The sequence below is a fragment of the Myotis yumanensis genome, unplaced genomic scaffold (genome assembly GCF_028538775.1).
Source record: "Myotis yumanensis isolate MYYU_CA2020_CCGP unplaced genomic scaffold, mMyoYum1.0.hap1 SCAF_17, whole genome shotgun sequence".
Taxonomy (NCBI): domain Eukaryota; kingdom Metazoa; phylum Chordata; class Mammalia; order Chiroptera; family Vespertilionidae; genus Myotis; species Myotis yumanensis.
The window spans coordinates 42,634,593-42,658,469 of NW_027223768.1; the positions used below are offsets into that span (position 1 = coordinate 42,634,593).

At 57.8% G+C, this 23,877-nt stretch overlaps 1 protein-coding gene across 4 annotated transcripts in view; it reads right to left on the reverse strand.

The window, feature by feature from the left end:
• LOC138995598 (carboxyl-terminal PDZ ligand of neuronal nitric oxide synthase protein-like) overlaps window positions 1–23,877 on the reverse strand; it is a 134,527-nt gene that overhangs the window by 82,604 nt on the left and 28,046 nt on the right. For 3 of the 4 annotated variants that reach the window (XM_070396161.1, XM_070396162.1, XM_070396164.1), the window contains exon 2: window positions 5,919–5,990. The exons of the other annotated variant lie outside the window; for it this stretch is intronic. In XM_070396161.1, coding sequence (XP_070252262.1) covers window positions 5,919–5,990 — 72 coding nt within the window. The remainder of the gene's footprint in view (window positions 1–5,918; window positions 5,991–23,877) is intronic. 4 annotated transcript variants of the gene reach the window in all.

A 23,877-nucleotide genomic window follows, 5' to 3' on the forward strand; every position in this document is an offset into this window, starting at 1 on the left:
GCAGAGGTGTCTGGGAATGGACTCAGGTGAAATCATAAACAACAGCTCTCTCAAAGCAACCTGGCTGCTGACCCCGCCCCCCCACCCCCCCTGGGCAAGGTGTGGTTGTGCAGTTTAAAGGCAGACAAACTCTTAAGTGTCACCCTGCTAAATGAAGACCAGATGTGCCAGGCAACCAGGACGCCTCGTCCGGTTTGAGGAAGGGATTATGGGAAGAGAGAGCCGGGCAGGCTGCCAGGGGGGCAGGTGCTGAGGAGGAAAGGCAGAGCGGGCTCCGCTCACTGGGCCCCCAGGACCTGCGGGGCGGGGGGGGGGGGGGGGGGGGGGGGCAGCCATGGGCCCTCACCTGGAGGTGGCGCCTGCCCCTGCTCGGTTGCCCCTTCAGACCTCTGGCAGGAGAGCCCAGGTTGTCCATGCTTACAGCTGCCAGCCCACGCCCCAGTGGGGGAATCTCGGGGCGTAAGCTGCACGCCAGGTGGGGTCAGCCCGCCCACGGAGGCGGACCCGGGCACGCAGCCTCAACGGACCAGACGTGCCTTCAACCCGCACGGCCTCAACCTGAAAGCCGCTGGTCCCACAAGGAACAGCCGCTCTCTCCACCCTCCAGAGAGGCCTGAGCCTCGCTTCCTCTATGGCCTGTACCAATGGGGAAATGCCAAGACAGAGGGCTCTAGAGGAAGCTTCTAGAAGGGAGGGAAGCCCAAAGGCTTGTGAGGACACCTGAGGACAGACTCGCGCCACCGTGGGAAGGGGTGCTTCCAGGCAGAGGCGCCACGCCTTGCTCAGCGTTCAGCCTCCAGTCTGCAGGTGACGAACCACCTCCACCTGACCCAGGCGGCGGCGAGGAGGAGGGCGGGCAAGTTCCCGCACAGCAGCCGTCTGCAGGGCCACTGAGGCCGGCAGCGCCCAGACCGGGCCTGCCCAGCCGGGTCGGAGGGAGACGTGCCTGAGGAATACATGGGAGGTGACCAGCGTGGGGGCTGCTGAGAGAGGAGTCGGAGGTGCCCTGCATTTCCAGAGATCCTGATGGATCAGCTGCCTTCTGACGAGATCAGAAAAAATAAGAAGCGCCAGGGGAGAGGCTCAGAGCAGAGAGGAGGCCGCAGAAACGATGAATTCCGCTGCTGACACTGAACTGGAGGGGCCTCTGGGCCATCCTAATGGGTGTCTCTCAGGACAGATGAGCCTCAGAGTCTACAGAGAAGTTCATAAAAACCCAATAATGGCCTTATTTACATCCAGCGCTGGGCACCGTCTGGCAGTGTTCCCAGACCGGAGAAGGCACCGTCGGGGACACAGACAAGGGCTGGGCGCCGCTGTAACAGGCCGGCAGCGCCCCGCCGGACCTCAGCCGGAGCACTCGATTGCGGCCGCGCCTTCGTCCGCGCCGGGTCCCACTCCCAGCTCCGTGATCTGGGGCGAGCCACTGGCCTGTCTGTGCCTCTGTCTCCTCATCTGTGAGGTGGGCTGATCGAGTCACACGCGTGGGAGCACTGTGCACGGAGCCTGGCGCGGTGACTGTGCTCACGGCGAGGCCCCAGCGGCTCTGCGAGGACTGAGGCCGGCACTCCCACCGCCTGCGGAGAGCCTCGCCTGCTCGCGGGGACCTTGGAGACTAGAATTGGGTGGCACTGGACAGGAAGTGGGCTCAGCTGTGCACATCACAGGAGTGGCCACTGTCCACGGGTCCGAGGCTGCCGCCCGGCAGCTGAGCACTCAGCCTCCCTCCGGCTGCTTCCCTATCCTACACAGCATGCTGCTTTTAGGGGGGTAAGAGCGGGGGCATATGTAATACTTTCAACAATAAAACCTTTTTAAAAATAAGTTAAATAATTTAAAAAAATAATACACTGCTTTTGTCCCCAGAAGTACCAGCCACACACCAATGTCCATGTAAGGTGCTGTGTGCCAAACGTCACAGAGTACTGTCCGGCCACGGACGGAAAGAAAGCTGGTGCGGCTCCAACTCGGACGGTCTTGGAAAACACCCCCTTCGTGCAGTAAGCCGGACACGGGACAACACGGCGTGAGACTCGCTGGCACAAGGAGCCTAGAAGAGGCTCAATCACAGAGTCAGAGCAGACAGTCGCCGGGCCCGGAGGGGGCGGTTCTCGCTTAGCAGGTTTATGTCGGGTGATGGAAGGTTTGGGCACAGACGGTGAAAGGAGTAAATAATATGTGTGTGTATATACAGGTGTCCCAAAAACGTATACACACTTTGAATGATTTTTAAGTCAATGTTTATTAACATACAGTTAATTTTCAAAATCTACAAAAATAAACACTTTTTTGGTCAAAGCCTGTTTTCAAACTGATGACCGTTCTGGCCCAGGAACTCCTGATAACACGAAGCAATGGAATCGCAACATCAAGAATCCTTTCGCCAAGTATTCATGTGCCCTCAATTCGACTGCTGCTGGTTTTGTACTGTCAACTTTACCTGTTATGTATCCCCATAAAAAACAGTCTAGTGGCACTTGAGGATAAATTTTCTTTGTTCAAAGCTTAGTCTGGCTTCACCCATTATTTCAAATCAGTTAAACCTCAAAAGGAGTGAAAATGAAGTGTGTTATCAGCTGTTAAAGTGTACGTACATTTTGGGGACACCCTATTATATCTTTAATCCACAGAAATCATCAAAGCAGTGTGTGGGCAGGTGCAGCCTGTCGCCGATGCAGGGGCATGAGCGAGCGGGCCCTGGGGCGGGACGAGCCGCAGTGACAAGCGTGGGGACAGGTCAGCAGGCTGGCTTCCCAGGACCCAGGCATTGCGGACCAGCGCAGAGAGTGGGGCAGGGCAGGGCCCGGCCCGGAAACGTCACTGCTCTATTCCCCTCGTGCGCCAGTGGCTGTAGGACAGGAAGGCCCCTTCTGTAAGAGCAAACGCCTGTTTGGCTTCTGTAACAACCAATTCTTGCTCCGTCTTCTCTGTGGCCGACAGTGCCCTCGGCAGCTCCGCCCGGTTTGGACATCGGTCCCGGCTCACTCAGCCGAATGGGCAGAACGAGGGCTGCTCCTGCAGTGGCTCCCCAGCCTGGCGCAGACTCGGGGAAGATAAAGGATCTCCTCACGTGTGCTCAGGCATCGGTGGCTGTGCAGTGAACCAGACTCGCCTGCGGTGTGATCCTGGGCGTGAACTTCTAGAATCATCACCACGGTCCCGCTTCCTCCTGCGTCCGCAGCCACGGCGACCGCTCTGTCCTGGCCTGCACGGCCCACTCCTGCCCAGGACCCTGCACCACTGTTCTCTCTGCCTGGTGGTTGGTTCTCTCTCTCTCTCTCATTTGCATCTCTAGAGACTCAGATGGCACCAGAGCCCTGAGGCCTGCCACCAGCACAAGAGCTGCACGCAGACAGGGCCTGTTTGGCCTGGAACAGGATCTGCTCATCCAAGAAAGCCAGCACATCCCTGCAGAGAAGAGGCAGCACGCCGGCTCCCAAGGCTCCCACGGCTGGGAAGGCAGCTGTGACCCTCCGCTCACACGTGGCTCCATCCACAGCAAGTGCCTCCTAGAACCTAAAGTCTGAGCCTCTTTTACAGAAAATAGCTTTGCCGCCACTTACTGTTTGAATGAGGAAATAGGTGCGGTGTCCACACTGGGGAGTGTTACTCAGTACAAGCAGCACGAGGCACGGATGGAAGCCCTGACGGCTGAACCTCGGCAACATCGTGCCCGGTGAAAGGAGCCGGACGCCAAGGTCAGGGCTGTCTGAGGCCCTGTGTCTGCAATGTCCAGAACAGGCAGATGCGAGCGACAGGGCACAGGAGTGCGCGCCTGGCGGGCCGGAGGTGCGGGCCGCGGGCAGGTTTCTGCGGCTGATGCAAACGTCCTAGCGGAGCGCTGAAGCTCGCACTGTGTGCGGGAGCCACAGACACCACCGCGTCTGTGAGATGGCGGAGTGCACGCTCTGCGAAGTGTCTTATTAAAGCTGTTACCAAGAAAGGTGGTGGCCAGGGGTCTGTTATAACACCCTTTAGTACACGAGACATAAAACTAGACAGAAACTTCTATGCATACAGGTCTCACACAAATTCATAAATTAAGCTCTAGTTACATAAGCAATCAATTCAAAGGCAGGTGCTCATGCCAGCGAAGATGTCACTTCACGGCTGTGTCACTGCTCACAGCAGGAAACGGCAGCCCTGGCACCGAGTCCTGGAGTCCCGCACCGCACACTCAGGGCGACGCTCAGACCGCTGACAGCCAGGACGGCCAGGTGACAGCAATCCCGAGGAGCTGCTGGAACCAAAATCCGAACCAACGCCAGACACACGCAGCCCACAGCCCCCGGGGCAGGCGGCACAGCAGCCCTGCCTGCATCCCACATGCAGCTCCAAAATCCACTTCCTCTCCGGTGGGAATTCACCACAGACGCACCACGAACCCCTTCTTGTCTAGAAAGGGCATCGGTCCCCACACGGCGGGCACACGCTGTGGGCGGGGACGCAGCGGGCAGCTCGGCAGAGGGCCCTGCCCACGGGCAGAACGGGCTGCCTTCCCGGGCCCCTGGGGGAACGGCAAACACACACGTGTGAATTCTGTCGGAGCCCAGGCCCTGGGGCGCCCCCGAGCCCAGGACAGCCAGACCCGCTGTGGGAAACACTGACGTCCGGACGAGGGGCCAGTGATGGCGCCCAAGGCTGTGCCTTTAGCTCCACGCGGACACTGCAGTGTGAGCTGGGAGGCAGGGGCCACGCCTGTGGGAGCCCCACGCAGAAGGGGAGTCCGGTGCCTCTCTTGGCGGCTGCACCCCTGCCCTGCCCCGTCACGGTCCTGTGCCGAGTGCAGACGGGGTCCGAGAGATGGCACTACAGGGCGGGCAGGGCACAGCGCCTGGCACGATGAAAGCGCTGGCACCCCCGTCCTAACTGCTGTGCTCCGGGCACTGGCCACTCCCTGGCCGGGCTGGGGGCCTGTATCCTGTGAGCCCGTAAGCGCCCAGGAGCCCAAACCCACCCTGTCCTGTCCAGACTGGGCCTCGCGCCGTTCACCAGAAGAGGACAAAGTCAGCAACAGCCCTCTGCCCAGAGCCCAGGCCTGACTCTCAGCAGCTGTGACCTCACCAACACGGCCTCCGGGGGGGCGGGGGCGGGGACAGGGCGCTGCGCCCGCAGCGACAGGTGGACGGCACACCGGAGTCCGCGCTTCGGGATGGCCGGTCTACAGCGACTGGACAGCAGACCGAACAGCTGCTGCCACTTAATTCTCCCTCTAATTTAATGAGCTGCTCACTAAGCCCTGGAAGCAGGTCCCAGGGACGGAGCTCCTGGCGCGCGGCCACGCGGCTGACAGGTGACGGGGAGGTGGGTTCCTCCCAAAGGCAGAGCCCACACCAGGCTGCGTCCACCAACACCCGTTTGCTCCAAAAAGTCACCATGATTCGCCTGCCCAACCCCACCTGCCGCGAAGTGCACAGCCTGTGGGACTCCCGTTCCTGCGAGAGCCCTGGCAACGCTCCGTCGGGCACCTCCTCCTCGCTCCCACTCGGCTGCCGCGGCCCAGGGAACGTTTCCCAGGCTCCAGACCTGCAGGAGGGCGCACACACTTCCAGAGCCTACGGCAACCGACCAAGGACATTTTGTTGAAATCCCATATTTGTTCTTAAAATTCCAAGTAAATCTTATCTTACATGCCCCAGTAAACGGCTTTATGTGTTCACCGTCCCGAGCTAACGAACAGCTTCCTATCCAGCTTCCCCTAAAGCCGGGGAGGAAGCAGGACACCCCCCTCTGTCTCGCTCCAGCGGGCCCACCCCCGGGGCAGGTCTCAGCTTGGAAGCAGCAGATCGGGAGACAGGAGGTGGCACCCCCACAGCCCCCCATCATTTCAACCTTGGCCTAACCAAGGTCAACCACCCAACTCAGAACAGCTTCCCTCGGAGGAGGAGAGGGTCTTGGCCCCCGAACCCAGCGCTCACCCGGATCCGGCGCATGGCAGCCACGATCTCCACTCGGCTGTTGGGCCGCGGCACGTCCAGGCTCCCGACGTACTGTGGGGAGAAGAGGGATGTGAGAACGCATGTGAGTGACCCGTCACAGCCTGCAAGCGGCGGGCGGCCTGGGGAGGCGACCCAGCTCATCTCCCCATTTCACAAGAGTCAGGGACACCTCGTCCAGCTGTGTGTATAAAAGGCCAATGAACAACTTCCTGCTTCCTGTTCACCTGCTCATCACCGGAGATGCAGCAAGTGTGGGTGTGACTGTGCAGCTGCGGCCAGCTGGCCTTTCTGCGCTCCGACTCCTCACGGGGAGCCGGGACCCTGTCAAGCACGGCAGTGTCTCCCTCACAGACCTGCCTGCACACATTAAAGCCTCAACAACAACAAGAAGGAAGGAAGGGGCGTGTTTTCTTAGTGAATGGCTGATCCCTGAGCGAGCCCCAGGGGACTCCAGGAACACACACACTTGAGGGAAGTAACTGGAGGGAGGAATGGACTAATATTTTATTAAGATGTTTACCTGATTGTAAGGCTGGTGTTTAATATCGGAACAACTCACTGTGCACTATTCAAACAACCCAGGAATGTGTGGAGGAAAAGGACAGAGGCCCCGGGCCCAGCCTGACGCACAGCTCTGTGCTGACGGACGGACATATGCAGGTGCGCGAGGTTCGCTGCGGGAAAGGCCCACGCAGCTGGGCTGCACGCCAGGCACAGCCGGGCACCCAGCGACCCTGGGCCGTGCCTCCCACACAGTCCTCTGAACTTGGCCCGAGTAACTGCGGGCCATCCAAGCCAGGGGGCGTTTCCTGTGGTTACCGGAACACGGTTCTCCCTGGAATGGGGAGCCGAGGCTGGCCCAGCGAGCAGGGTTTCAGATCCTAAACGGCACAGGATTTCCCGGGCACTGCCCACAGCTGTGCTAGCACACGGGCGTGCGGGCCGAGCGGCCCGTGGGGAGCGGTGAGCACACTGGGTCTGCGGGACGTGAGCCGCTGGCGGCCGCTCAGGTACACAAAGCCCCCAGGTCTCAGTGCCGCAGACCGAACTGTGGTGGGCACTGCCCCGCTGAGCTCCGCCAGGGCCCCTCAGTGTGTCACACGTCAGCGGCTGCACAGCCAGGAAGGACGAGGCCGGGCTCATGACTGCACGCCCTCAAAGGCCCTCCCGCCCGGCACCTGCATACTCCTGGACGCTCCCCTGACGGTCCTCCCTGAACCTGGAGCAGTCAGGATGAGCTGGGCAACAGGCCATCAACTCCTGTTCCCTCACCCATCATGTGAGCGCCAGGACCTCGGGACCCAGCAAGGTCACGTTACACGTGGCGCCCAGGGAAGGTGCTCCCTCCCAGCAGGAACATGGCCAAACACATGTGATCATCCCTGGCTGGCCATGCTGCACAGGTCCAAGCACACACCTAACTGGAATCCTTCCAGAATGAGCACATGTCCACCCACTGTGGCTAGGAGAACCCACCTGTGAAGGACAGGAGGCAGCCTGGGTGCTGCCAGGGGTCCAGCACCAGTCATCGCCCACCTGCACAGTCAGCCCCCACCTGTACAGTCAGCCCCCACCTGCACAGTCAGCCCTCACCTGCACAGTCAGCCCCCACCTGTACAGTCATCGCCCACCTGCACAGTCAGCCCTCACCTACACAGTCAGCTCCCACCTGTACAGTCATCGCCCACCTGCACAGTCAGCCCTCACCTACACAGTCAGCCCCCACCTGTACAGTCAGCCCCCACCTGCACAGTCAGCCCTCACCTACACAGTCAGCTCCCACCTGTACAGTCAGCTCCCACCTGCACAGTCAGCCCCCACCTGTACAGTCATCGCCCACCTGCACAGTCAGCCCTCACCTGTACAGTCATCGCCCACCTACACAGTCAGCCCTCACCTGCACAGTCAGCCCTCACCTACACAGTCATCGCCCACCTGCACAGTCATTGCCCACCTGCACAGTCAGCCCTCACCTGCACAGTCATTGCCCACCTGCACAGTCAGCCCTCACCTGCACAGTCATTGCCCACCTGCACAGTCAGCCCTCACCTACACAGTCATTGCCCACCTGCACAGTCAGCCCTCACCTACACAGTCATTGCCCACCTGCACAGTCAGCCCTCACCTGCACAGTCAGCCCTCACCTACACAGTCATTGCCCACCTGCACAGTCAGCCCTCACCTACACAGTCAGACCTCACCTGTACAGTCAGCCCTCACCTACACAGTCATCGCCCACCTGCACAGTCATCGCCCACCTGCACAGTCAGCCCCCACCTGCACAGTCAGCTCCCACCTGCACAGTCAGCCCTCACCTACACAGTCATCGCCCACCTGCACAGTCAGCCCCCACCTGCACAGTCAGCCCCCACCTGCACAGTCAGCCCTCACCTATACAGTCAGCCCCCACCTGCACAGTCAGCTCCCACCTGCACAGTCAGCCCTCACCTACACAGTCATCGCCCACCTACACAGTCATTGCCCACCTGCACAGTCAGCCCTCACCTACACAGTCATCGCCCACCTGCACAGTCATTGCCCACCTGCACAGTCAGCCCTCACCTACACAGTCATTGCCCACCTGCACAGTCAGCCCTCACCTACACAGTCATTGCCCACCTGCACAGTCAGCCCTCACCTACACAGTCATCGCCCACCTGCATAGTCAGCCCCCACCTGCACAGTCAGCCCTCACCTATACAGTCAGCCCCCATCTGTACAGTAAGCTCCCACCTGCACAGTCAGCCCTCACCTACACAGTCATCGCCCACCTGCACAGTCATTGCCCACCTGCACAGTCAGCCCTCACCTACACAGTCATTGCCCACCTGCACAGTCAGCCCTCACCTACACAGTCATTGCCCACCTGCACAGTCAGCCCTCACCTGCACAGTCAGCCCTCACCTACACAGTCATTGCCCACCTGCACAGTCAGCCCTCACCTACACAGTCAGACCTCACCTGTACAGTCAGCCCTCACCTACACAGTCATCGCCCACCTGCACAGTCAGCCCCCACCTGCACAGTCAGCCCTCACCTATACAGTCAGCTCCCACCTGCACAGTCAGCCCCCACCTGCACAGTCAGCTCTCACCTACACAGTCATCGCCCACCTGCACAGTCAGCCCCCACCTGCACAGTCAGCTCCCACCTGCACAGTCAGCTCCCACCTGTACAGTCAGCCCCCACCTGCACAGTCATCGCCCACCTGCACAGTCAGCCCTCACCTGCACAGTCAGCTCCCACCTGTACAGTCAGCCCCCACCTGCACAGTCAGCTCCCATCTGCACAGTCAGCTCCCACCTGTCCTCAGCCCCCACCTGTACAGTCAGCCCCCACCTGCACAGTCAGCTCCCACCTGCACAGTCAGCCCCCACCTATACAGTCAGCCCCCACCTGCACAGTCAGCCCTCACCTATACAGTCAGCCCCCACCTGCACAGTCAGCTCCCACCTGCACAGTCAGCCCCCACCTGTACAGTCAGCCCCCACCTGTACAGTCAGCCCTCATCTATACAGTCAGCTCCCACCTGCACAGTCAGCTCCCACCTGTACAGTCAGCCCCCACCTGCACAGTCAGCTCCCACCTGCACAGTCAGCCCCCACCTGTACAGTCAGCCCCCACCTGTACAGTCAGCCCCCACCTGCACAGTCAGCTCCCATCTGCATAGTCAGCTCCCACCTGTCCTCAGCCCCCACCTGTACAGTCAGCCCCCACCTATACAGTCAGTCCTCACCTGCACAGTCAGCTCCCACCTGTACAGTCAGCCCCCACCTGCACAGCCAGGCCCCACCTGCACAGTCAGCCCTCACCTATACAGTCAGCCCCCACCTGTATAGTCAGCCTTCATCTATACCAGTGGTTCCCAAACTTATTAGGCCTATCGCCCCCTTTCCAGAAAAAATATTACTCAGCCCCTGGAAATTAATTTTTTTAAAATTTTAATAGCAGTTACTCATCGCCCCCAAATGCACCTGTGGCCATCACCGCCCCCCCTGGATCGCTGCAGCGCCCACCGGGGAGCGGTAGCGCCCACTTTGGGAATCACTGATCTATACAGTCAGCCCCCACCTGCACAGTCAGCTCCCACCTGCACAGTCAGCTCCCACCTGTCCTCAGCCCCCATCTGTACAGTCAGCCCCCACCTGCACAGTCAGCTCCCACCTGCACAGTCAGCCCCCACCTGTACAGTCAGCTCCCACCTGTATAGTCAGCTCCCACCTGTCCTCAGCCCCCATCTGTACAGTCAGCCCTCACCTATACAGTCAGCCCCCACCTGTACAGTCAGCCCCCACCTTATAGTCAGCTCCCACCTGCAGTCAGCTCCCACCTGTTGTCAGCCCTCACCTATACAGCCGTCCCCCACCTGCACAGCCATCCCCCACCTGCACAGTCGACCCTCACTTGCACAGCCAGCCCCCACCTATACAGTCAGCCCTCACCTATACAGTCGGCCCCCGCCTGCACAGCCATCCCCCATCCATACAGTCAGCCCTCACCTATACAGTCGGCCCCCACCTGCACAGTCCAAATGGAGTCCCTTAGCTTTTCTGACTGGTATCAAGGTGCTGGGCTGGACCCAGCAGGAGGACCTGCAATTCCTGGCTTACCCAGAGCAGAGCTTCCTGCTGGTGACTGAACCGCCGGCCACTTAACTCTGTGAGACTTCGTGGGGCTCTGTGCTGCCTTCAGGAGGCCCTGCTGGGAGGAACTGCAGAGCCTCTACTGACATCTACTCAGAGCTTCTGGGGAAGGGGGAGGCCTGCAGAACAACGGGGCCTCTTCTCCAGCCTCTGGAAGGAAATGACTGGGCGGAAGCTGCCACAATGCCAGGGACCCCTGTGAGCGGATCTGGTCAGTCCACCTGTGCCTCCATCTCCAGGGGAGCCACCCAACTGCACACGACTCTCAGCCTCTGGCGGCCTCAGCCCCCAGCCAGAGTCAGACCTCGCGGGGCTGTTTCCATGTTCTTGCTCCCACCTTGTGTTCTGGAGCCTGACTTCTGAAGGCAATGATAAGCAGAACTGTAGTGTCTCCTGGTACATAAATCACAACAGGAAAGCAGCCAGGCATCAGCGCGTGACAGTCCCCCAAATCGTCACCACCTGGACCCGTCAGACTCCCACCGCCCTCCTCGGGGAGAGGCCAGGGGAGAGCTCAGTGTGAGGCAGAGCCCAGTGCTCCGGTGGCTCTGCTTCCCCTCACGTGGGCGCAGCTGCAGTGCAGACACGGCTCCTTCAAAAGCAAACAGGAAGTCTGGACAAGCACAGTGGCTGCAAAGAATGGACAACTCAAGGGGGACCTACTATAACTGTGATGGTCAGTGTTGGCTCAGCTGTCACAATGCATCACCCTAAGCAAGAGGCCATGATGGGAGACTGGGGGGAGCGTATGTGGGAACTCTGTCCTCGCCACCCAATGTTCCATAACCCAAACGTCGCTCTAAAAAATAAAGGTCATTCACTGAAACAACCCTGAGGCACTGGCGTGAGCCAGAGGCGTAGGCAGCACTCAGCCCACATGCAGCTCGCCCCCCTCTCCCCACCCCCCGGCCCCCGCCTGCACAGCCATCCCCCATCCATACAGTCAGCCCTCACCTATACAGTCGGCCCCCACCTGCATAGTCAGCCCCCACCTGTACAGGGGCTCCAGCCAAGCACTCGCCCGGATCCTGGTGGGGGGACCCCAGAGCCAGGACAGCCAGGGTAGGTGAAAGTGAGGCCGCAATCCCAACGGGAGGTGTCACAGAGGGAGCCCCATCGGAAGTACACACCACCCAGCTCCTTGGAAGCCCGTTTGCACAGACAGACAGGAGGCCCCATGGACAGCACAGGGCCACGGCCTCCTGGGGCTAAAGGAGACCACAGTGGGCACAGTGTAGAGGTCCCTGCATCTCTGCTCCCCACTGTCCGTGTCTCTCTGAAAACACACCAGGGACAGGCATGGGCACTCCCAGCACGGACGCAGGAGGACTCAGCACTCAATGGACAGCAGGCCAGCTCCTGGCTCCCTGTCCAGACCTCCCCACCTCCGCCCGCATTCTCACCGCCTCTCCCTTCAGGTCCACACAGGCCTGGTTTCTATCCTGCACCCTCCAGACCCTGTCACATTCCTTGGTCTCCTGCCACACCGGGTCCTCTCTCCAAAAACACACACAAGCTGGCAGAAACCTAGCAACCCGCTCACACCTAGCGCCCCGCTCACACCTAGCGCCCTGCTAGCGCCCCGCTCACACCTAGCACCCCACTCACACCTAGAGCCCTGCTCACACCTAGTGCCCTGCTAGCACCCAACTCACACCTAGCACCCCCGCTCACACCTAGTGCCCTGCTAGCACCCAACTCACACTGAGTACCCTGCTCACACCTAGCACCCCGCTCACACCTAGTGCCCTGAGCGTACCAGAAATCACCAGCCAGGATTGGCGTCTGTTACTCCCTGACGACCTGCTGCCCTGAGAGCAGAGATCTCCAAGCTGAAAGGAATGGCAGGAGTCATGTCCGAGGTTACGTCACGGAACACTAATAAGAATGTGACAAGTGCTTGACAGTCGGGCGTCCAGCCAGGGCTCACGGTGCTCACCGTCCTGTCCTGACCCACCCAAGGCTCTCCCACGGGTTCCCTCCCAGCACCCGGGGTTGGCCCCGGGAGGCTGGCCGGCAGGTGGGGCATCTGGAGCCTGCACCTGGCCTGTGGTCCCGCGGTCCCAGCCCTGAGAGCGGGGCTGGGCACAGAGCTGAGGAACGAGGACCTGCGGCCTGCGGTTAAGTGCCCGTGCCCGCACTGTGACGGGACTTCCCCGCTGCAGGATAGCTACAGGGCCCAGCGGCAGAGTGGCCCCGAGCTGGGTCCTGAGCGGGACCTGGGGGAACGTTCTCCCTCATTTAGCATCGAGCAAAGCAGCCTGGAGCGCAGCAGCAGGGCCCGTTCCAGGCCCACACTCAGCAGTGACCTTCCCCAAAGGCCCCGGGAGGGGAACACTGGGGGCGCCCCACGCCCACTGTGAGGGCGCTGTCCCCGGAGCCGCTCCAGGGCCCAGGTGTGCCCGTGCGGGAGGGCAGTGGGGACTTACAGGAGTGTCCTTAGCCCCGACTGCAGCCGCCCCCACACCCGGAAGGCTTCCGAAATGCTCCACACGCAGCTGCCGGGACTTACTTGGGTCTGAGAGGAAGGAGCTCTTACAGCCCCCGCAGCCCCTGCAGGAGGAGTGCCACTTGCCAGCGCCAGCTCGCTGTGTCTCTATTGGTCAGGGGCTGCTCGGAAGTGCCCACAAGAAGTAGAGACGTGGCCACACAATGCTGACACGTGATGTTTGTAGCAGCGTCATACGTAACAGCCCCACAGGGAAACACCGCCACATCCATGGAGGGTGGGGAGTGACAGGAAAGGTGGCGTGTCACACGGTGTCACACAACAGGCAGCAAGGGAGCTGGACCTGGGGACTGGGCTGAGGGAAGGAGCTGCGTGCGATGGGATCCATGGCCCAGGACCACCCAGAACAGGTAAACCCAGCGACACAGAGGTGGCTGGGTGTCCGGGGGTCAGAGCAGGGACTGCTAATGGCACGGGCTTTTCTCACAGATGACGGCAATGCTCTGCCACCGTCGGGGTCACGGCCGCACCACTCGGCGAAGGTGCCAAGAGGCACCGAACGGCACACACTGAACAGTGAACGGCCTGGTGTGCGAACTGCATCTCAATAAGCCTGTGATCGTGCCTTTAAATAACCGCCCCCTTCGGTTTGCCACGGACAAGACAGTAGAATGGCAACCAAATTGGGTTCTGCCGCACCCTCCTCCAGGCAAGGCTGCCTCGGCTCCCAGCTGCTCAGCTCGGCCCGGCCTCCTGCGCTGCTGGCTGTACTGGTGCACGAATTCACCAGAGGAACAGCCTGGGGGAAGGGGGCTGGGCTGTGGCTCTGAATCTTCATTCAGGTTCCAGAAGAGACACTTCCCTCCGCAGACATGCATGTCCTGCGTTGTAGCAGCACGGCCCCCCCTCCAGGCAAGGCTGCCTCGGCTCCCAGCTGCTCAGCTCGGCCCGGCCTCCTGCGCTGCTGGCTGTACTGGTGCGTTGTAGCAGCACGGCCCCCCCTCAGAGTCCCCTCTCCGAGGCAGCAACATGAATCTGAAGCTCTTTCTGCATCATGAGGACCCAGAGCAGAGTCCAAACACCACCCCATCTGGGATGCCCGGGAGCCACGCGCTCACAGGTGACCCCAAAACAGAAACAGCACCAATCTCCCAGGCCGGAATTTTTAAAGACGTGTACACACACAGAGAGAGACACACACAGACACACAGACACACACACACAGAGACACACAGGGAGGCACATACAGAGAGACACAGACACACAGACACACAGAGACACACACAGAGACACAATCACACAAACACACACACAGAGACACACAGACACACACACAGAGACACACAGGGAGGCACATACAGAGAGACACAGACACACAGACACACAGAGACACACACAGAGACACAATCACACAAACACACACACAGAGACACACAGACACACACACAGAGACACACAGGGAGGCACATACAGAGAGACACACAGACACACAGAGACACACACAGACACACAGGGAGACTCACACAGAGACACACACACACAAACATACACAGAGACACAGAGATACACACAGAGACACACACAGACACACAGAGAGACTCACACAGAGACACACACAGAGAGACTCACACAAACACACACAGAGACACACAGATACACACAGAGACACACACAGAGAGACTCACACAGAGACACACACACACAAACACACACAGAGACACACACACAGAGACACACAGGGAGGCACATACAGAGAGACACAGACCCACAGAGAGACACAGAGACACAAACACACAGGAAGACTCACACAGAGACACACACAAACACACACAAAGAGACACACAGAGATACACACAGAGACACACACAGAGAGACTCACACAGAGACACACACACAGAGACACACAGGGAGGCACATACAGAGAGACACAGACCCACAGAGAGACACAGAGACACAAACACACAGGAAGACTCACACAGAGACACACACAAACACACACAAAGAGACACACAGAGATACACACAGAGACACACACAGACCCTGGCACTGCCTGGCACCATCCTGGCACCGCCCGACTCCCATGGGCCTTCTCTCTGCACATACAGCTCTTCTCACCTTCAGAGTCAAAGGGTACGAGAGACAAAGCCTCACCATTCTCCTCAGAGGCATCTCGAGTGCCACCAGCTATGCCAAGTGTCACCACAAGTGCCCTGGCACAAGGAGGGGCAACTCAAAAGAGAAACCAAGGGGAGAGGAAGAGTGGCGCCCAGAGGACCAGGGGCCGAGAGGCAGGCCCGGCGCCTGGATGCCAGCGGGCCCTGAGCAGCAAGCAGAGCCAGAGGCCATTACTCTCAGCCAGCCACCACTCTGCTCTCTGTGGAAATCTGTGTGAAGCACACACAGTAGGCACGCACTTTCGACACCACGAGGTGAGAGTCACAGCAAAATGCGCGCAGTCACAATGTGCGCTCTCACAATGCACTCTCACAATCTGCACTATCACAATGGGCCCTCTCACAACGCGCACTGTCACAATGCGCACTCACAACACGCACTGTCACAACGCGCACTCTCACAACGCGCAGTCACACACGCACTGTCACAACGCGCACTGTCACAACGCGCACTCTCACAATGCGCAGTCACAACACGCACGGTCACAACGCGCACTGTCACAACGCGCACTCTCACAATGCGCAGTCACAACACGCACTGTCACAACGCGCACTCTCACAATGCGCACTCTCACAACGCGCAGTCACAACAGGCACTGTCACAACGCGCACTGTCACAACGCGCACTCTCACAATGCGCAGTCACAACACGCACTGTCACAACACGCACTGTCACAACGCGCACTCTCACAATGCGCAGTCACAACACGCACTGTCACAACGCGCACTCTCACAATGCGCACTCTCACAATGCGCAGTCACAACACGCACTGTCACAACGCGCACTCTCACAATGCACACTCTCACAATGTGCAGTCACAACACGCACTGTCACAACACGCACTGTCACAACGCGCACTGTCACAATGTGCACTCACAATGCGCAGTCACAACACGCACTGTCACAACGCGCACTGTCACAACGCGCACTCTCACAACGCGCAGTCACAACACGCACTGTCACAACGCGCACTGTCACAACGCGCACTCTCACAATGCGCAGTCACAACACGCGCAGTCACAACGCGCACTGTCACAACGCGCACTGTCACAATGTGCACTCTCACAATGAGCAGTCACAACACGCACTGTCACAACGCGCACTCTCACAATGCGCACTGTCACAATGCGCACTGTCACAATGCGCACTGTCACAATGCGCTCTCACAATGCGCACTCTCACAATGCGCACTGTCACAATGCGCACTGTCACAATGCGCACTCTCACAATGCGCACTGTCACAATGCGCACTCTCACAATGCGCAGTCTCACAATGCGCAGTCACAATGCGCACAGTCACAATGCGCACTGTCACAATGCGCACTCTCACAATGCGCACTCTCACAATACGCACTGTCACAATGCGCATTGTCACAATGCGCAGTCTCACAATGCGCACTGTCACAATGCGCACTCTCACAATGCGCACTCTCACAATGCGCAGTCTCACAATGCGCACTGTCACAATGCGCACTCTCACAAAGCGCACTCTCACAATGCGCACTCTCACAATGCGCACTCTCACAATGCGCACTCTCACAATGCGCACTGTCAAAATGCGCACTCTCACAATGCGCACTGTCACAATGCGCACTGTCACAATGCGCAGTCTCACAATGCGCACTGTCACAATGCGCACTCTCACAATGCGCAGTCTCACAATGCGCACTGTCACAATGCGCAGTCACAATGCGCACTGTCACAATGCGCAGTCTCACAATGCGCACTGTCACAATGCGCACTCTCACAATGCGCAGTCTCACAATGCGCACTCTCACAATGCGCAGTCTCACAATGCGCACTGTCACAATGCGCACTCTCACAATGCGCACTGTCACAATGCGCACTCTCACAATGCGCACTGTCACAATGCGCACTGTCACAATGCGCACTGTCACAATGCGCACTGTCACAATGCGCACTCTCACAATGCGCACTGTCACAATGCGCACTGTCACAATGCGCACTCTCACAATGCGCACTCTCACAATGCGCACTGTCACAATGCGCACTGTCACAATGCGCACTCTCACAATGCGCACTCTCACAATGCGCACTGTCACAATGCGCACTCTCACAATGCGCAGTCTCACAATGCGCACTGTCACAATGCGCAGTCACAATGCGCACTCTCACAATGCGCACTGTCACAATGCGCACCCACAATGCGCAGTCTCACAATGCGCAGTCACAATGCGCAGTCACAATGCGCCCTCTCACAATGCGCATTCTCACAATGCGCCCTCTCACAATGCGCACTCTCACAATGCGCACTCTCACAATGCGCACTCTCACAATGCGCACTGTCACAATGCGCACTCTCACAATGCGCAGTCTCACAATGCGCACTCTCACAATGCGCAGTCACAATGCGCACTCTCACAATGCGCACTCTCACAATGCGCACTGTCACAATGCGCACTCTCACAATGCGCACTCTCACAATGCGCTGTCACAATGCGCACTGTCACAATGCGCACTCTCACAATGCGCACTGTCACAATGCGCACTCTCACAATGCGCACTCTCACAATGCGCACTGTCACAATGCGCACTCTCACAATGCGCACTGTCACAATGCGCACTGTCACAATGCGCAGTCTCACAATGCGCACTGTCACAATGCGCACTCTCACAATGCGCACTCTCACAATGCGCACTGTCACAATGCGCACTCTCACAATGCGCACTCTCACAATGCGCATTCTCACAATGCGCACTGTCACAATGCGCACTCTCACAATGCGCACTCTCAGAATGCGCACTCTCACAATGCGCACTGTCACAATGCGCACTCTCACAATGCGCAGTCTCAATGCGCACTGTCACAATGCGCAGTCACAATGCGCACTCTCACAATGCGCACTGTCACAATGCGCACCCACAATGCGCAGTCTCACAATGCGCAGTCACAATGCGCACTCTCACAATGCGCAGTCTCACAATGCGCACTCTCACAATGCGCAGTCTCACAATGCGCACTGTCACAATGCGCACTCTCACAATGCGCACTCTCACAATGCGCACTCTCACAATGCGCACTCTCACAATGCGCACTCTCACAATGCGCACTGTCACAATGCCCACTCTCACAATGCGCACTCTCACAATGCGCACTGTCACAATGCGCAGTCACAACGCGCACTCTCACAATGCGCACTCTCACAATGCGCACTCTCACAATGCGCACTCTCACAATGCGCTGTCACAATGCGCACTCTCACAATGCGCACTCTCACAATGCGCACTCTCACAATGCGCACTCTCACAATGCGCACTGTCACAATGCGCACTCTCACAATGCGCACTCTCACAGTGCGCACTGTCACAATGCGCACTGTCACAATGCGCAGTCACAATGCGCACTCTCACAATGCGCAGTCTCACAATGCGCACTGTCACAATGCGCAGTCACAATGCGCACTGTCACAATGCGCAGTCACAATGCGCACTCTCACAATGCGCACTGTCACAATGCGCACTCACAATGCGCAGTCTCACAATGCGCACTGTCACAATGCGCAGTCACAATGCGCACTCTCACAATGCGCACTCTCACAATGCGCACTGTCACAATGCGCACTCTCACAATGCGCCGTCTCACAATGCGCACTGTCACAATGCGCAGTCACAATGCGCACTCTCACAATGCGCACTGTCACAATGCGCACCCACAATGCGCATTCTGACTCTCACAATGCGCACTCTCACAATGCGCACTGTCACAATGCGCACTCTCACAATGCGCACTCTCACAATGCGCACTGTCACAACGCGCACTCTCACAATGCACACTCTCACAATGTGCAGTCACAACACGCACTGTCACAACACGCACTGTCACAACGCGCACTGTCACAATGTGCACTCACAATGCGCAGTCACAACACGCACTGTCACAACGCGCACTGTCACAACGCGCACTCTCACAACGCGCAGTCACAACACGCACTGTCACAACGCGCACTGTCACAACGCGCACTCTCACAATGCGCAGTCACAACACGCGCAGTCACAACGCGCACTGTCACAACGCGCACTGTCACAATGTGCACTCTCACAATGAGCAGTCACAACACGCACTGTCACAACGCGCACTCTCACAATGCGCACTGTCACAATGCGCACTGTCACAATGCGCACTGTCACAATGCGCTCTCACAATGCGCACTCTCACAATGCGCACTGTCACAATGCGCACTGTCACAATGCGCACTGTCACAATGCGCACTCTCACAATGCGCACTGTCACAATGCGCACTCTCACAATGCGCAGTCTCACAATGCGCAGTCACAATGCGCACAGTCACAATGCGCACTGTCACAATGCGCACTCTCACAATGCGCACTCTCACAATACGCACTGTCACAATGCGCATTGTCACAATGCGCAGTCTCACAATGCGCACTGTCACAATGCGCACTCTCACAATGCGCACTCTCACAATGCGCAGTCTCACAATGCGCACTGTCACAATGCGCACTCTCACAAAGCGCACTCTCACAATGCGCACTCTCACAATGCGCACTCTCACAATGCGCACTCTCACAATGCGCACTGTCAAAATGCGCACTCTCACAATGCGCACTGTCACAATGCGCACTGTCACAATGCGCAGTCTCACAATGCGCACTGTCACAATGCGCACTCTCACAATGCGCAGTCTCACAATGCGCACTGTCACAATGCGCAGTCACAATGCGCACTGTCACAATGCGCAGTCTCACAATGCGCACTGTCACAATGCGCACTCTCACAATGCGCAGTCTCACAATGCGCACTCTCACAATGCGCAGTCTCACAATGCGCACTGTCACAATGCGCACTCTCACAATGCGCACTGTCACAATGCGCACTCTCACAATGCGCACTGTCACAATGCGCACTCTCACAATGCGCACTGTCACAATGCGCACTGTCACAATGCGCACTCTCACAATGCGCACTGTCACAATGCGCACTCTCACAATGCGCACTGTCACAATGCGCACTCTCACAATGCGCACTCTCACAATGCGCACTGTCACAATGCGCACTCTCACAATGCGCACTGTCACAATGCGCACTGTCACAATGCGCACTGTCACAATGCGCACTGTCACAATGCGCACTGTCACAATGCGCAGTCTCACAATGCGCACTGTCACAATGCGCAGTCACAATGCGCACTCTCACAATGCGCACTGTCACAATGCGCACCCACAATGCGCAGTCTCACAATGCGCAGTCACAATGCGCAGTCACAATGCGCCCTCTCACAATGCGCACTCTCACAATGCGCCCTCTCACAATGCGCACTCTCACAATGCGCACTCTCACAATGCGCACTCTCACAATGCGCACTGTCACAATGCGCACTCTCACAATGCGCACTCTCACAATGCGCAGTCACAATGCGCACTCTCACAATGCGCACTCTCACAATGCGCACTGTCACAATGCGCACTCTCACAATGCGCACTCTCACAATGCGCACTGTCACAATGCGCACTCTCACAATGCGCACTGTCACAATGCGCACTCTCACAATGCGCACTCTCACAATGCGCACTGTCACAATGCGCACTCTCACAATGCGCACTGTCACAATGCGCACTGTCACAATGCGCAGTCTCACAATGCGCACTCTCACAATGCGCACTCTCACAATGCGCACTCTCACAATGCGCACTCTCACAATGCGCACTGTCACAATGCGCACTCTCACAATGCGCACTCTCACAATGCGCATTCTCACAATGCGCACTGTCACAATGCGCACTCTCACAATGCGCACTCTCACAATGCGCAGTCTCACAATGCGCACTCTCACAATGCGCATTCTCACAATGCGCACTGTCACAATGCGCACTCTCACAATGCGCAGTCTCAATGCGCACTGTCACAATGCGCAGTCACAATGCGCACTCTCACAATGCGCACTGTCACAATGCGCACCCACAATGCGCAGTCTCACAATGCGCAGTCACAATGCGCACTCTCACAATGCGCACTCTCACAATGCGCACTCTCACAATGCGCACTCTCACAATGCGCACTGTCACAATGCGCACTCTCACAATGCGCACTCTCACAATGCGCACTGTCACAATGCGCAGTCACAACGCGCACTCTCACAATGCGCACTCTCACAATGCGCACTCTCACAATGCGCTGTCACAATGCGCACTCTCACAATGCGCACTCTCACAATGCGCACTCTCACAATGCGCACTCTCACAATGCGCACTGTCACAATGCGCACTCTCACAATGCGCACTCTCACAATGCGCACTGTCACAATGCGCACTGTCACAATGCGCAGTCACAATGCGCACTCTCACAATGCGCAGTCTCACAATGCGCACTGTCACAATGCGCAGTCACAATGCGCACTGTCACAATGCGCAGTCACAATGCGCACTCTCACAATGCGCACTGTCACAATGCGCACTCACAATGCGCAGTCTCACAATGCGCACTGTCACAATGCGCACTCTCACAATGCGCACTCTCACAATGCGCACTCTCACAATGCGCACTGTCACAATGCGCACTCTCACAATGCGCACTCTCACAATGCGCATTCTCACAATGCGCACTGTCACAATGCGCACTCTCACAATGCGCACTGTCACAATGCGCACTCTCACAATGCGCACTCTCACAATGCGCATTCTCACAATGCGCACTGTCACAATGCGCACTCTCACAATGCGCAGTCTCAATGCGCACTGTCACAATGCGCAGTCACAATGCGCACTCTCACAATGCGCACTGTCACAATGCGCACCCACAATGCGCAGTCTCACAATGCGCAGTCACAATGCGCACTCTCACGATGCGCACTCTCACGATGCGCACTCTCACAATGCGCACTCTCACAATGCGCACTGTCACAATGCGCACTCTCACAATGCGCACTCTCACAATGCGCACTCTCACAATGCGCAGTCACAACGCGCACTCTCACAATGCGCACTCTCACAATGCGCACTCTCACAATGCGCTGTCACAATGCGCACTCTCACAATGCGCACTCTCACAATGCGCACTCTCACAATGCGCACTCTCACAATGCGCACTGTCACAATGCGCACTCTCACAATGCGCACTCTCACAATGCGCACTGTCACAATGCGCACTGTCACAATGCGCAGTCACAATGCGCACTCTCACAATGCGCAGTCTCACAATGCGCACTGTCACAATGCGCAGTCACAATGCGCACTGTCACAATGCGCAGTCACAATGCGCACTCTCACAATGCGCACTGTCACAATGCGCACTCACAATGCGCAGTCTCACAATGCGCACTGTCACAATGCGCAGTCACAATGCGCACTCTCACAATGCGCACTCTCACAATGCGCACTGTCACAATGCGCACTCTCACAATGCGCCGTCTCACAATGCGCACTGTCACAATGCGCAGTCACAATGCGCACTCTCACAATGCGCACTGTCACAATGCGCACCCACAATGCGCATTCTGACTCTCACAATGCGCACTCTCACAATGCGCACTGTCACAATGCGCACTCTCACAATGCGCACTCTCACAATGCGCACTCTCACAATGCGCACTCTCACAATGCGCACTGTCACAATGCGCACTCTCACAATGCGCAGTCTCACAATGCGCACTGTCACAATGCGCACTCTCACAATGCGCAGTCTCTCAATGCGCACTGTCACAATGCGCACTCTCACAATGCGCACTGTCACAATGCGCACTGTCACAATGCGCAGTCTCACAATGCGCACTGTCACAATGCGCACTCTCACAATGCGCACTCTCACAATGCGCACTCTCACAATGCGCACTCTCACAATGCGCATTCTCACAATGCGCACTGTCACAATGCGCACTCTCACAATGCGCACTCTCAGAATGCGCACTCTCACAATGCGCACTGTCACAATGCGCACTCTCACAATGCGCAGTCTCAATGCGCACTGTCACAATGCGCAGTCACAATGCGCACTCTCACAATGCGCACTGTCACAATGCGCACCCACAATGCGCAGTCTCACAATGCGCAGTCACAATGCGCACTCTCACAATGCGCACTCTCACAATGCGCACTCTCACAATGCGCACTCTCACAATGCGCACAATGCGCACTCTCACAATGCGCACTGTCACAATGCGCACCCACAATGCGCAGTCTCACAATGCGCAGTCACAATGCGCACTCTCACAATGCGCACTCTCACAATGCGCACTCTCACAATGCGCACTGTCACAATGCGCACTCTCACAATGCGCACTCTCAATGCGCACTCTCACAATGCGCACTCTCACAATGCACAGTCACAATGCGCACTGTCACAATGTGCACTCTCACAACACGCGCTCTCACAATGCGCACTGTCACAATGCGCGCTCTCACAATAAACACTCTCACAATGCGCAGTCACAATGCGCACTCTCACAATGCGCACTCTCACAATGCGCACTCTCACAATGCGCACTCTCCCAATGCACAGTCACAATGCGCAGTCACAATGTGCACTCTCACAACACGCGCTCTCACAATGCGCACTGTCACAATGCGCGCTCTCACAATGCACACTCTCACAATGTGCACTCTCACAATGCACACTCTCACAATGCGCACTGTCAGAATGCACACTCACAATGCACGCTCTCACAATGTGCGCTCTCACAATGCACACTGTCTCTCT